Below are 13,342 nucleotides of genomic sequence, written 5' to 3' on the forward strand. Positions count from 1 at the left end.
GTATGTTTATGCACATGACTTAGTATATATGTATGTATGTATGTATGCATGTATGTTTGTATTTTTGCACATATATGTGTACATGCATACATATACATATATCCAAATTAAGTACCGCTATTTTTTATTGATAAGATATTGCCTGTTATTCATTCCGATAACAAGCAGGTAGGTAACAGGTAGGCTTTGTGCTCCTATAAAAGTAGTATATCATCATTACAGTTATTATTATTATTATTATTATGACTTTATTTTAAGTAGTAAAATTTAATTAAAGCAATTTAGTGCACAAAAACGTAATATGATGAAATAAAAATTATTTTAAACTAATAATTTTAATGATTGTTTATAATTGTTGAGTGTTAAAGTAATATTACCACAATTTTTAATTACTTCCACGTACCAATATATACTTATGTATACATACATATATAAATACATGTATATATACTTACATACATATCCACAAAACACGGTAACTTCTCTTTATTATTTTTTAAGAAATCTTAACTATTTTGGTTGCTCACTTGCCTTGCCGTCCTTAACATCAGCACATCCTTTGTCTGTGTTTTCAAGTAACTGGATGTACCGGTTTATAAGTACATACTTACTTACTTCCAAACGTATTTATTGTTCGAAAAAAATTGAAGAAAAAATATTTAAAAGACAAAGGATATTTTTTTATACAATTAAAAGGTTTGTGTTGTTCAAGTTAGCCTTCAAACCTAGTATTTGTAATGTTGTTGTTCTGCTATAAGTGTTTTGTCCTAAAAATTCCTCTTCCAGCATGTTCTCTGTATACACATATAGCATATGTACGTATGTATATAAGCACCAATATATATAGGGTAGTCGAAAAAGTCTTTTCGTATTTCTAATCAAACTTCAACTAATTTTTTTGTATTTATAATGAAATTTAATGAACCAAATATGTACCATTTTGGTCGACCACTTTTTGCCATTTTTCTGCTAGAGACATTAGGCCATCGGTGTAAAACTTTTCTGGTTTCTCGGCGAAAAACTGTGACAAGTAATTTTCACAGGCTTCTCCTGAAGCCAACTTTACTTCATTAAGGGAGCTCTGCATTGACCGAAACAAATGGCAGTCCGATGGTGCAAGGTCAGGGCTATATGGTGGTTGTATCAAAACTTCCCTGCCAAGCTGTCCCAGTTTTTGCCGAGTCATCAAAGATGTGTGTGGTCTAGCGTTGTCCTGATGGAAGACGAAGCCCTTCCTGTAGATCAGTTCTGGCCGTGTTTTTCGATTGCTTGCTTTAATCTCATCAGTTGTTGACATTAAAATGTAGAATCAATCGTTCGACCAGGCTGGAACAGCTCATAATGGATGAATCCTTTCCAATCCCACCAAACACTCAACATAACATTTAGTGGCGTCAATCCTGGCTTTGTGACCATTTGTTGAGCTTTACTACGCTTGGACCATGATCTTTTTCGCACATTATTGTCGTATTTGATCAACTTTTCGTCTCCTGTTACCATTGGCTTCAGGAATGGTTCAATTTCATTTCGTTTCAGCAAAAAATCGTAGATGTTAATTCGGTCTCTGTTAATTTCATGCGTTGAGTCCAATTTTCGATGAATTGTTCGAGACTTTCGACTGATAACTGGCGAATGACACGTGTAATGTTTCCCTACAAGACCTGAATCGAGGTGGAATTGTCCGCATAGACTTTAGACTTTACATATCCTTACAGGAAAAAGTCTAACGGTGTGATATCACACGATCTTGGTGACCAATCGACCGGCTCAAAACGTGAAGTAATCTGCTCACCAAAGTGTTCTCTCATTGAAGCCATTGTTTGATGCGATGTGTGGGAAGTAGTGCCGTCTTGTTGAAACCAAATGGCCGAGATCACGACCTTTAATTTTAGACGCCAAATAGTCGGTTACATAACGCGACAGCGAACGTCATCGAAGGTTACGTTCTCACCGGCATCATTTGTGAAGAAATATAGACAGATCAAACCACCGGTCCACAAAGCACATCGAACTGTTGTTTTCTCTGGCTGAAATGACAGCTCTTGAATCTTTTCAAGTTGCTCTCCGTCCTAAATGCAAAAAATTTGCTTGTTAACATACCAATTGAGCCAGAAATAGGCCTCATCGCCGAACAAAATGTGGTTTGAAAACCTTGGATCTTCTTGGAACTTTTCAAGAGCCCATAGAGCGAATCAAGGTCGCTTAGCTAGATCGAGCGGCTGCAGTTCTTGCATAAGCAAGACTCTCCACGGTCTTCGTGTACACTGTCATCTACTGCTGATATATTTTCTTCACTGCGTGCTGGACGTGGTTTATTCGGTAGAATATTATCCCTATTGAATGAGGGATTTCAAGATGGGTGATGGTGTTGCGAATAGTACGCTCAATAGGCCGTTTTTCTTGACCATAAGCTGAGCGAAGCACGCGAAACCCACTCTTTACAGAACGTGAATTTTCGTAATAAAGTTGAACATTGTTTAGGTGTAAGTCTTTCCATGATGAAATGCCAAACAATACTAAACAAAAATAAGATGACAGCTTGACACGACTTATGCGTGTTCTGTCAAAAAAGGGCTATTGAAAAAAGTACATCTACTTGGATCACCCGGTAGAATAAATTCTAAAATAATTCACAGAAATACTTTGTGAGTAAAAATATTAACATACACATACATAAATAATGCCTTGAGGTTAATTGTTTATAAATGATGATTGTGGTTCTCGGTAGGCTTTTTCATCTGATGATGACGATGACGTGTCCTATTCATTATTATTCTTCTGAAGAACAGAAAATCAAATTTTTAAATTTGTGAATTGAATTGCATTTGGAAAGTACCTCCGTGCAATAAAACCTTGGAAATTTCAAAATTGAAATCTTGATAAGAAGTAGGAAAACTAATATATTTCAGTAAACACTTCTTAATATGTTATAACATTTTTTTCCTTTGGGAATTTCGGAATGTGCTAAAATAGATTAATTTCAGTAAAATTATGGCCTAAATTCTACGCATGCCTACATATGCGTCTTCGATTCGCAACTTCATTGCTCGCTATATTTGAGCGAATGCGTAAAAAATAACAAATGATAAAAAATTTAACTATTTTTATACAAAAAGTTGTAAGTTTATTTCCTTATAACTGTCTTCCACACTAGTTCTACTAAATTATGCCAGTACATATGAGATTTATACCAGTTACTGCTCGATTCAATACTTTTTGCGCGCTAAGTATTAGCTCGTCTCTCTTTCTTAGCGATATACATACACACTAGGTGAAAGTAAAAAAAATTGAATTTTTTATATGAGATTTATACCAGTTACCGTTCTATTCACTACTTTCGTGCGAGTTTATGTATTAGCTCCTTTCTCTTTTCAGTCAATATAGGTGAAAACAAAAATAAATTAAATCAGTTGACTTCCAAAGTTCTACTAGATTATGCCAGCTTATTTGATTTATACCAGTTACGATCCCATTTGCTAAATTTTGAAATTGTAAAGCTATATCTAATGATTTCATTGATTAGTGATGTGATTTTTAAAAAACTAATTCTTTATAAGCTACTAAATATAGCTTTCCAATTCCGAAATTTAGCAAATGGGATCGTAACTGGTATAAATCAAATAAACTGGCATAATCCAGTAGAACTAGTTAGCAGAATACTAATCTTTTGAAGACCAGTTTTAAAACAAGTGCTAATAGACTAGGCGTAAATTAGTATAATGTATAATATCTGATCAGTTTCCTCTTGCCCTGCAGAGTGTTTAGTATCTCTACACTTCTATAATTATTAAAATTAATGTATGCCTTTCATTTATTTTCGTCGCACAAGTGAGAGCTATTATTAGAGTTCTAATTGCAACAAAAAAAAAAACAAAGGAAAAAACATTTGCATAGATTGCACAGCAACACTCGCTTCTAAACTCACTCTCACTTTACGAGCAATAAACTACAGTTTTTCAAATGCTTTTTACGCGCTTAGAAGTAGCGACAGACAAATCAACAAACACGAGTATGTGTGGAAGTTTGGATGCGTGTATGTATGCATGCATATTTCTATGTAGGGATGTGTGTTTGCACACTCAGAGAGACAAAAGTGATTGCATTCACTATACAACTTCCAAACAACCACTGCTATGCACATAAATACTTAGGTATTATTGTTATATAAAGGGGCAACAACAAAAACATGTCTATACTACAACAAACACGCACACACATACACTTGAATGAAATTGAAAACGCAGAGAGGACCTCAAACTGACTGTAGCAGGACGAACGCACACGCAGATATGACGGCCGAACTGACTTACCGACCGACCAACCGATCGCTGCACGAAAACCGACAGCCAGAACGTGTTTCCGATGGTCAAAACGTGTTTCCGACAGTCAGAACGTGAATCCGAAAAGCAGCCGAAGCGTCAAACAGTCGTTATTGCTGTTCCGCCGAAACAAGGGAAGCAGCCGACAAACAAAGCAGGCACACAAACACACCAACGCACACGTTCTATATGAAAATAAAACAAATGAATGAACATAGCATGCACACACATGCACATACAAGCGCACACATGCACAAACATGTACATACATATGCTTAGTTGGGGGAAAGGGCAAACACAAGCAAACGAACAAACCGTCAGAACGTTGAACCGACTAACGTAGCACACAGCAAACGGCGAAACGGAGCTCTAGCGGCGATGTTGGTGCTTGTCTGTGTTGGTTGTAAGTGACTGCATTTCGTTGTCGATGGTGGCGCTATAGTCTGTATTGCCGCGGCGCTGGCTCTGAACTCCGATTGCCGCGGCGGGTTGTGTTCGCTCGTCGAAATGGCAATGTTGGCATTCTTGCTTTGAATGTCAAACAGTGCGGTTGTCTCTTTTCGGTACTCGTAAATTTACACCAGCAAAGCCAGACATACATAAATTGGAATTCATACTTTCAATAAGCATAAATACCCAAAATTTATTTAAAGTAATCTCAAACGTAACGGCAAATTGATATTTTTACGAAATAGCAAAACTAAAATATACAAAATTCACTAAAAAAAAAATTAAATTTTTTTCGAGCAATTTTGTAGCTTAGTACTTAAAAACGCATTACCGTTGCGTTATTGCTATGTAATTTACTTGTAATTAAAAGTTATTTAAAACGGAATTTTGTAGTTAAACAAAGACTGTTCGAATCGTATAACGATAGCATACTTAGTAAGCGCGCTTAGCATAGTTAGTTTGGAAGTTTCTGGAACACAGTTTGAGAAGCATTTGAAAAAGTTGTAAAGTCGTGCGGTCGTGTGTTTTTGAAACCGTGCTTTTATGTACTTAAGTCAACACGCACAAACGGAGTTACGACACACATACACACACTTAAGGCTCGTGATTATACGAAAGCAAGAGAGTATAATAAATAGCAAAAAAGCAGAAACGAAGCCGCTTCACCACTAGTGCAACAAAAACAACAGCCCAAGGTCATTGCAGAATCTCGAGACGTAAGATTTTCGGATATAATTTAAGTTTCACGGGATCGTGTAACGAGAAGTCGAGATCATGAGTTTCCACAAGAGTGACTCACGCACGCCGCTGGCGCCCACGTCATATACCGTAAGTACTTAGCAATAGTTAACGCGATATCAGCCGTTATATAAGTATGTATAGCATACGACTATATACATATTTATTTACATTTATATATATGTAAATATATATATGTACATATAATATACTTAAGATTCGCAATTGCTGCCTGGAATAATGCACCCGCTGCTGTTTAGCTAAAAGTACCCGGTTCGAAGCGATTTGTTGCGCTTTTTTCAGCATATCGAATTGTCGTTAGTTGTCGACAGACCAGACTCTTCGTAGTATTGTATGCACTAATGTGTCTAGCGGCATATGTCTTATGACAATTTGTCGAAATAGGCCCAAAGCAGTTCATTAATTTGAATTCTACTGTTTTCAAGTTTAAATTCTAGTTTGAGCGTTTTCTAATGCCTCACACAGGTTGGGGAGTTGCGTAACCAGAAGTCAATGCCTAGCGCATGAGAGGAGTTGAGGAGTGTGGTGTGCAATTCTATTAATGAAGTTGATTGTAGTGTAGTTGGAATTGTTGTAAATATACAATGTTGTTGTAAATATGCAATGTTGTTGTAAATATACAATGTTCTTGTAAAAATGTGTTCAATTTGCTTTTGATGCATATATTTTGAGTTCAATGGCATTCATTTGTATGAAATTGATTTTGAAAATTAGAATTGACTGATAGAAAGAGGAAGGGAGAGAGGGAGAATGTTGTGAAATTGCGTTGCTTTTAAGGTATTTAATTAATTTAACAGAAAGTTAGGTGTAAATGATGCAACTTTTTATGCAAAGGTTGTCAAAAAAAAAAAATTATTAAAAAAATATTAATATTTTTTCTGAAAATAAATGTTTAATAATTAATTTTTTTTTTCAACTCTAAAATTATAATATTTACATTTTTTTAATGGCAAAACTGCAATTATTGTTTTTAATTGATAAAACAACTAAGAAATGTTTTAAAATTAAAAATGTTTTAAAAAACAATAAACTTTTTTTTTACAAATCACTTGCATTATTTTTTTTGTTGTCAAGTATTTTAAGAAATATATTTTTTTTGTAAATTATTTTACTTAAATCGTAATTTTTTTTCAAAAAAGTGAAATTTAATTAAAATATTAGAAAATTAATACAATAAAAAAATCAAAATAAAAAAATCCAAGAATAGAAATAAAATTTTATAAACTAAAATTATAATTTTAAATAATTGAAAAATTAATACAAAGACAATAATAATCAATTCAATCAATTAATAAAAAAAATCAACAAACTAAAAAATAAGGTTTTTAAAACTAAAATTAAAATTAAAAAAACAAATAGTATTTACTTCAAAAACTGCAACTCAAAACATTAACAATATCTTTACTTTTTAATAATTTAAAATGGAAAAACACAATCTGTTAAATAAAATGTAAAAAATAATAATAAATACATATATCAAAAATAAAAAATTGTAATACATATGAACAAAAAATATGTTTTTCTATTTTTTATTGTTATTATATTATTATTTTATTATATATATTTTTTTAATTTAATTTTTGCTTAATATGCTTAAAAGTAATTTTATTAAACAAAATTGAACAAATCATGCCATAAAAATATAGAAAAACACGAAATAAATTAGCCATTTTTTTGTAAATTGCGTTAAATTTTAGTATGAACTGAAAATAAAATTAATTAATTTTTTATTTGTTTTAGTACTTAAATTTATTTTTTTTTTTAATTTTGTACAACCATATAAATTTTAATAAAATTTTTTTTTAGAGAAAAAAATAATTATAAAAAATTTGACTAAAAGTCATGTTGTCAAAAACAAATTTTCAAATTCGAAACTTGAATTTTGAAAAATTTATGTGTATTGAATTAGTATTTTTAAGAAAATATTTTTTTCATTTTTAACAAATATTAGTTTTACAAATATTTTTAACAAATAAAAAAATCAGATAAAAATAAAATAAAATGATATATTAAAAAAATTATAATTTTTTAAATCAAAGAATATTTTAAACAAGTTTTTAAAAATTTGTTAATATAAAATATTTAACAAAAAAATAAAAAAAAATTTTGTTTCTAATTAATTACTTTCTTTAAATTATAAATAATCCATTTTTTAAATATTAAATAATGCTTTGCTTTTAATATATTTTAATATTTATAATTTATAAAAAATTACGTGGCTTCATGTAATTAATATAATACAGTAGAGGCCCGCTAATCCGGACAGGGTTAAAAAATTCGAAATTTCTATTATGTCCCTTGTAATCCGGACCGACATTCTCTATCCGTATTCTCTAATCCGGATCACATATTTATTATTCACTACATTCGCTTTTATGCTTTATTGTTTTAAGTTGTTTTTTTTTGGAACATGTGTATTATTTGTTATAATAAACAAACTGAAATTTATAAATATTTTTTCTTAATACATAGTTCTGATATGTCTTTGGTAATCCGGATTCCCTTACTTCCGGATAGGGGCCGGTTTTAATTGGTCCGGATTAGCGGGCCTCTACTGTATTTCTTTTTTTTTAATTTATTTTTTTTCAATTTCAAAAACATTAAATTTTATTTATATATGTATTATAAATATTTTTACAAAAATTTTGTTTAGCAATTACAATTGTAACTGCTTCGAGCAAATTTCTGAATACTAAATTTAACTATGTATGTACATATGTACATAAATCGTAAAATTAGTAAAAAAATGCGTCATGCTTTATTACCGCTGAGTAACTTCAATTGACAGCATTTATCATTTCCGACTCTTCGTTTCTTTATTTACACTTTATTGTTGTTGTTGCTTTGCTTTTTCACCATCTTATCGCTACTTTCGACGCTTCCGTTTGCATATCAATCTAGCGATAGAGTATTGTTTATCTCTAAACATCTATAAATATGTGACTAAATGTGAATATAATACATTTGTTTGCATGTGTGTGTGCTTATAATTAGCTGGGCCTATAATTGGCAAGGTTTGATTGCATGCAGTTTCGTAATAAAAGTAATCATACTTATATATGAGTATATAAGCGGTTACGTTACCGGCGTTGCCGTAGTGATATGCGCGTAATTAATAAACGAATTGGCCATAAAACTACGTTTAAACGTAAATATATATTTATCTATGTATATGCACATACATACATACATATGTTTTCAGTGAATGTATTGTGTTTGCTTAGAAAAGCCACCCCTAGCATGCGCTAGCTATTTCGGCTACTAGCACGCCACTAACTCCAGCCAAAAGGCTGTGCATCAAACCCAGCGAACCAAATGCTGCGCCTCCCACCACCCACTTTGCTGCATACATTTGTAAGTGTTGCATGCAATATGCCATCCGTTGCATGTCTTTAGACATATTTACTTCTAGCTTTGCTTATGTTTGTGTTCGTGTTCTATTCATGAGCTGTGTGCAGTTGGGATTTTCGTGGCTACCCACTCAACAATTTGCCCAGCAATTCCTTGTCAACCACCCCCAAAAGCTAATGTCACTCAACTTTGTGGCAATACACGCAACACCAAATGCCGACGGCAGCGACGGCGCCTGAAGATCCACTACGGCCGAGTGTAGCTCTGGCAGTCACCGTGGGTTGAACGAGCACTTTTCGCCCACTCAGCATTTATTTGGCTGATTGCAGATTTATGTGCATTGAAGGCGCTGATTTTTTGTTGATTTGAAAATCTTTTGCTAAATTGTGGAAAATTGCAATTATATTTAATAGAAAATTATATGGATTGGTTATAGGAGCTTATAAAAATGTTGTGTTCTGAAAAATTATAAAAAGATAATGCGCTCAAACGATGATCTTTGCTTGCTTGGTTAGTTAAAAAGGGAATTCCGTGAACGCCAAACCTAAGCTGTCGTATTTAGGCCATACTTAGACCCAAAGTGCTACCGGGAGTTAACCGAATTAAGCCTTATCCAGCAGCTCTGTGGATTTAGTACCAAACCTGCTGCTTTTCCACCCCAGCTGCCCAATGTCTCTAAAGTTGGATCATTGGGAGCCGTGGAATATATCAGGTCTCATCCGACTAAAAGCTGGGCACTCTTTGAAGATGCGGAAGAGTCTGGGATAGCTTAGAGGAATTGTGTTTCCTGCTGTCGCCTATCGGGCCAACTCATCTGCCTTTTCATTTCCTTCTGTTCCTATATGACTGGGTATCCAGATGTTATTGACTAAGTTATCTGTTAAAAGTCTAGTTATTGTCTGCTTACATAACCCAAAGCCATGCGACTTAGAATTAGACTACGGATAGCCTTAATTGCCGCTTGGCTATCCACTAAAATGTTTATGGATTAGACGGTTAGAGCTGAAACCTACTTGGCGTCTTTTCTTATGCCCACAATTTCGGTCTGAATGTATGAGTTGTAGATTAACTTAGTTTGAAGCTGCCTTCTGTGTATGCCTTATTATGGAAGAAGTCCGCTCCTGTTCTTGAAACACCATTTGATCCATTTTTTCACGAAATCTGTAGAACTATTGTAACTATCAATCACACAATCTTTGGTCTGATCTTCTCTACTGGAGTATGTGAATGATGTGCTTAATTCTTCGTGGGTTTCTTTTCTCGGTCACATTGCCACCTTAGACGGAGTTCATTAACATGGTGGGGTTTGGTACAATGTTCGTAGTGACGTCTAGTCTGGTTACAATGGTCTAAAATTATGCGCTGGCTGGCCGAAAGTGTTGCTTTTACCTTACTTATGTATATTCAATACACATATGTAAATATATATGGATCTTTGCTGAGTGAGTGAATTTATATTTTAACTTCGTTTTTTCGGGACTCTAACACGATTTATGACTCTTAAGAAGCCTCGGAAGTTTTTTTTTAACTTGTTTCGGGACTCTAATACGATTTATGTCTCTCCTCGGTATTTCTTACAACAACAAAAAATATCAAGTTGGATATTTTTTCAAGTGTTTTACGTGCAATTTAGGATTTTTTCGGGTAAAATTTTATTATAAGACAGCTTATAGGATCTTTAGGCAAACTAAATAAACCTTACTTATATACAAATAGTGCATATGTATATCTACTTCTTAGAGGGTATACTTAAGTAAGTTTATGAGAATGACATTTTTCTAATATTACATCAAAAACATTATAATGCTCTAAAAATAAAGCACTGCAATGCCGATTGCCAAATAATAGCAGGAATTTTCAACCCTTACTATTTAATCGGATTACTTATAGAAATTAATATGTATGAACATATTGTACATATGTATGTATGTAGATATGTATATAGTATATCAAAATATACTTGTGGCTAAACAGTGTTATGTTTCTCTGACAATAAATTTTTTTTTAGGTTAGGTTAGGTTAATCTGGTAGGCCAATGAGCCATTATTTTTTTAAATAACAAGAAGATTTTTAAAATAAAATATAAATTTAAAACTCTAAAATTAAAAAATAAAATTATTAAAAAATCTAAAATTTTGATCGGTTAACTTGTTGGTACATACATATGTATATATTTGCTTTCAAAAATTTTTTGTAAAGTTTAGCTTTCATAAATATTTTTTAAAATACCTTTCTACAAATAAATTATTTATTTCACCACTATACATACATCCGCATATATCCACGATTTATTCGCATTTTTTCACATTTTTTCGAATTTTTTCCACTACTACGCTATATTTATTATTTATCTGATATATTTTTTGTCGACTCTTTTTTCGACGCTCACGTTACAGCGTTGATATCGGGGTAAAGCACGTTTTATGTCCGCTTAGACCGCTGAATAGCACACAGTGTGTACCTTAACAGCACTGTGTGTGTGTATGTGTGCCGCACGACATAAAAAAATTCTTCTTGCTTGAAAAAACAGTGGAATTTTCCACTGTGCGCACTCTGCATTCAGTCCGGCGGTTCGTCGCAACACACACCAGTTTCGTTTTGCATTTATGCTATGCAAGACTTCGACATTATTTATTGCTTTGTCTTTCGCCGCCAGCAAATCACAGCAGCGAGAAAGTGACAGAAGAGTATGTGAGCTGCGAGCCGTTCATGAGTGAGGCATGCTACATTCGTCATCGGGTAGTTATGTAGTCACATACTCGCTTGTATACTTTGGCCAACGCATAAACATTCTTCAATTCGATATCTCGTAACACTATATGCCGACTATAAACCAACCATACAACAACAAGTATAAAAATAATTAAACATTAGCCACTGTCGTTTGGCTATCTAATACCCAGTAGACGATGTTGAGCCTCAGTTCTTATTGCTTCTTGTTCTATTTGTAGTTCTTACTGTATGTACATATATACATATTTTCAACAACAAATACATATAATTTGGCTTTGGGCTACGACTTGACTACCTACCTCGCACTTGGTCAGCATTTTCGAACTGCCAAAGTGCAAAGTAAAGCAAGTAGTCGGTATAGTCTGTATAGTGTATTGTATATCTGTCAGTGTATGTATAGTATATATACAGAAATACCGAATAACACCCATACAAACGCAGAATAACATATACTTTTAACACACGAGTACTTGGTAGAACGATAAAGTGTAACACGATTGCTTGCTTGGTTGCATGGTCGGGTGTTAGGTCGGTCAGTCGGTCGTTTGGTCGTTTCAGCGGTCGCTTGGTCGTTTGGTCGCTCGGTTGTTTAGTCGTTTGGTCGTTTGGTCGCTCGGTTGTTTGGTTGCTTAGTCGCTATGACTGTAGGTCGTTTCGATTGTTTTGCTGTCTGCTGAGTTGGTCGACTTTAGCGTGCACATTACAGTGCCGCACAGTTGGTTTGTTTGCTCATTTACTCACTACAAATTTTTTCTGTTTCGTTTTTTGTACTTTTAACTCATTTTGCACTACATACATAGTACATACATACACACACTCATATAGATATGTGTATTTGCATATTTTCTGCCGCGCGTTCTTTTCATTTGCTATTATACTCGTAAAAAATTGCAGGAATTAGTCGAAATTATTTCACCTTTGCATTGTTCGTTTTATACGTATGTATATACATGCATACAAACATATGTACGTATGTATGTGCATTTGCCACCAAGTATGGTAGCGCTTGCAGTTTTTGTTCGTTTGCCTTATACGCACATGCTAAAAATGGGCGTTTTGCTTAGTTACAGCTTATTGCATTTTATAATATTCATATTTTTAATATGCAATTGTTTCCGCTATTCGTTGACACGCAAATAATGCACTAATTTTTCTAAAAGTTAAATAAATAGTGGTGCATAACTAGTCACTATTGGTCCAATGCTAAAATTTGAAAATTACCCTTATTTTCGAACGTGCACAATTAGTGAATTATTTGTAAAAATATACAAATGCAAGTGGTCCGGTAACTAGTTACAAATGGACCAGTGTTTGAATTCGATACTATTACCTCTATTTGCTGAGATGGAAATATTGCATTATTTTGTTTAAAAGTTGAATGGTAAGTGGTTCGTGAACTAGTTACTATTGGTCCAATGCTGCTATTACGCTGGAAACCTTGCTCGAAAAATTACTTAATTTTTTTGTTTTACAATTACACATTTTTTTGTGCTGTTAACATTCAATAACTGAAGTAAACTCCTTTTTACAATAATAAATATATTTTACTGATAACTGGCAACTCTCTTGATGAAAATTTTTAAATTTCAGCTTTTACAAACAAATTTTTTTTTAACATGTTGTAGGTTTTTTTGCCAGAATATAAAAGTAGTGCATTATTTGGTGAGAGTAGATGGCAAAAAAAAAAAATTAATAAACGCTGGCAACCTTGGATATTTAAATATTTTTTT

The 13,342-nt window shown here is 33.2% G+C and overlaps 1 protein-coding gene across 4 annotated transcripts in view; it reads left to right on the forward strand.

Annotated features, from left to right (window-relative positions):
- LOC120777126 (proton-coupled amino acid transporter-like protein CG1139) overlaps positions 1 to 13,342 on the forward strand; it is a 92,712-nt gene that overhangs the window by 47,415 nt on the left and 31,955 nt on the right. Inside the window, exon 1 of one of the 4 annotated variants that reach the window (XM_040108272.1) lies at positions 4,847 to 5,597. The exons of the other annotated variants lie outside the window; for them this stretch is intronic. Coding sequence (XP_039964206.1) covers positions 5,544 to 5,597 — 54 coding nt within the window. The 5' untranslated portion in view covers positions 4,847 to 5,543. Of the gene's footprint in view, positions 1 to 4,846; positions 5,598 to 13,342 lie in introns of those variants that run through there. 4 annotated transcript variants of the gene reach the window in all.

This window comes from Bactrocera tryoni, chromosome 5 (assembly GCF_016617805.1).
Source record: "Bactrocera tryoni isolate S06 chromosome 5, CSIRO_BtryS06_freeze2, whole genome shotgun sequence".
Classification (NCBI taxonomy): Eukaryota; Metazoa; Arthropoda; class Insecta; order Diptera; family Tephritidae; genus Bactrocera; species Bactrocera tryoni.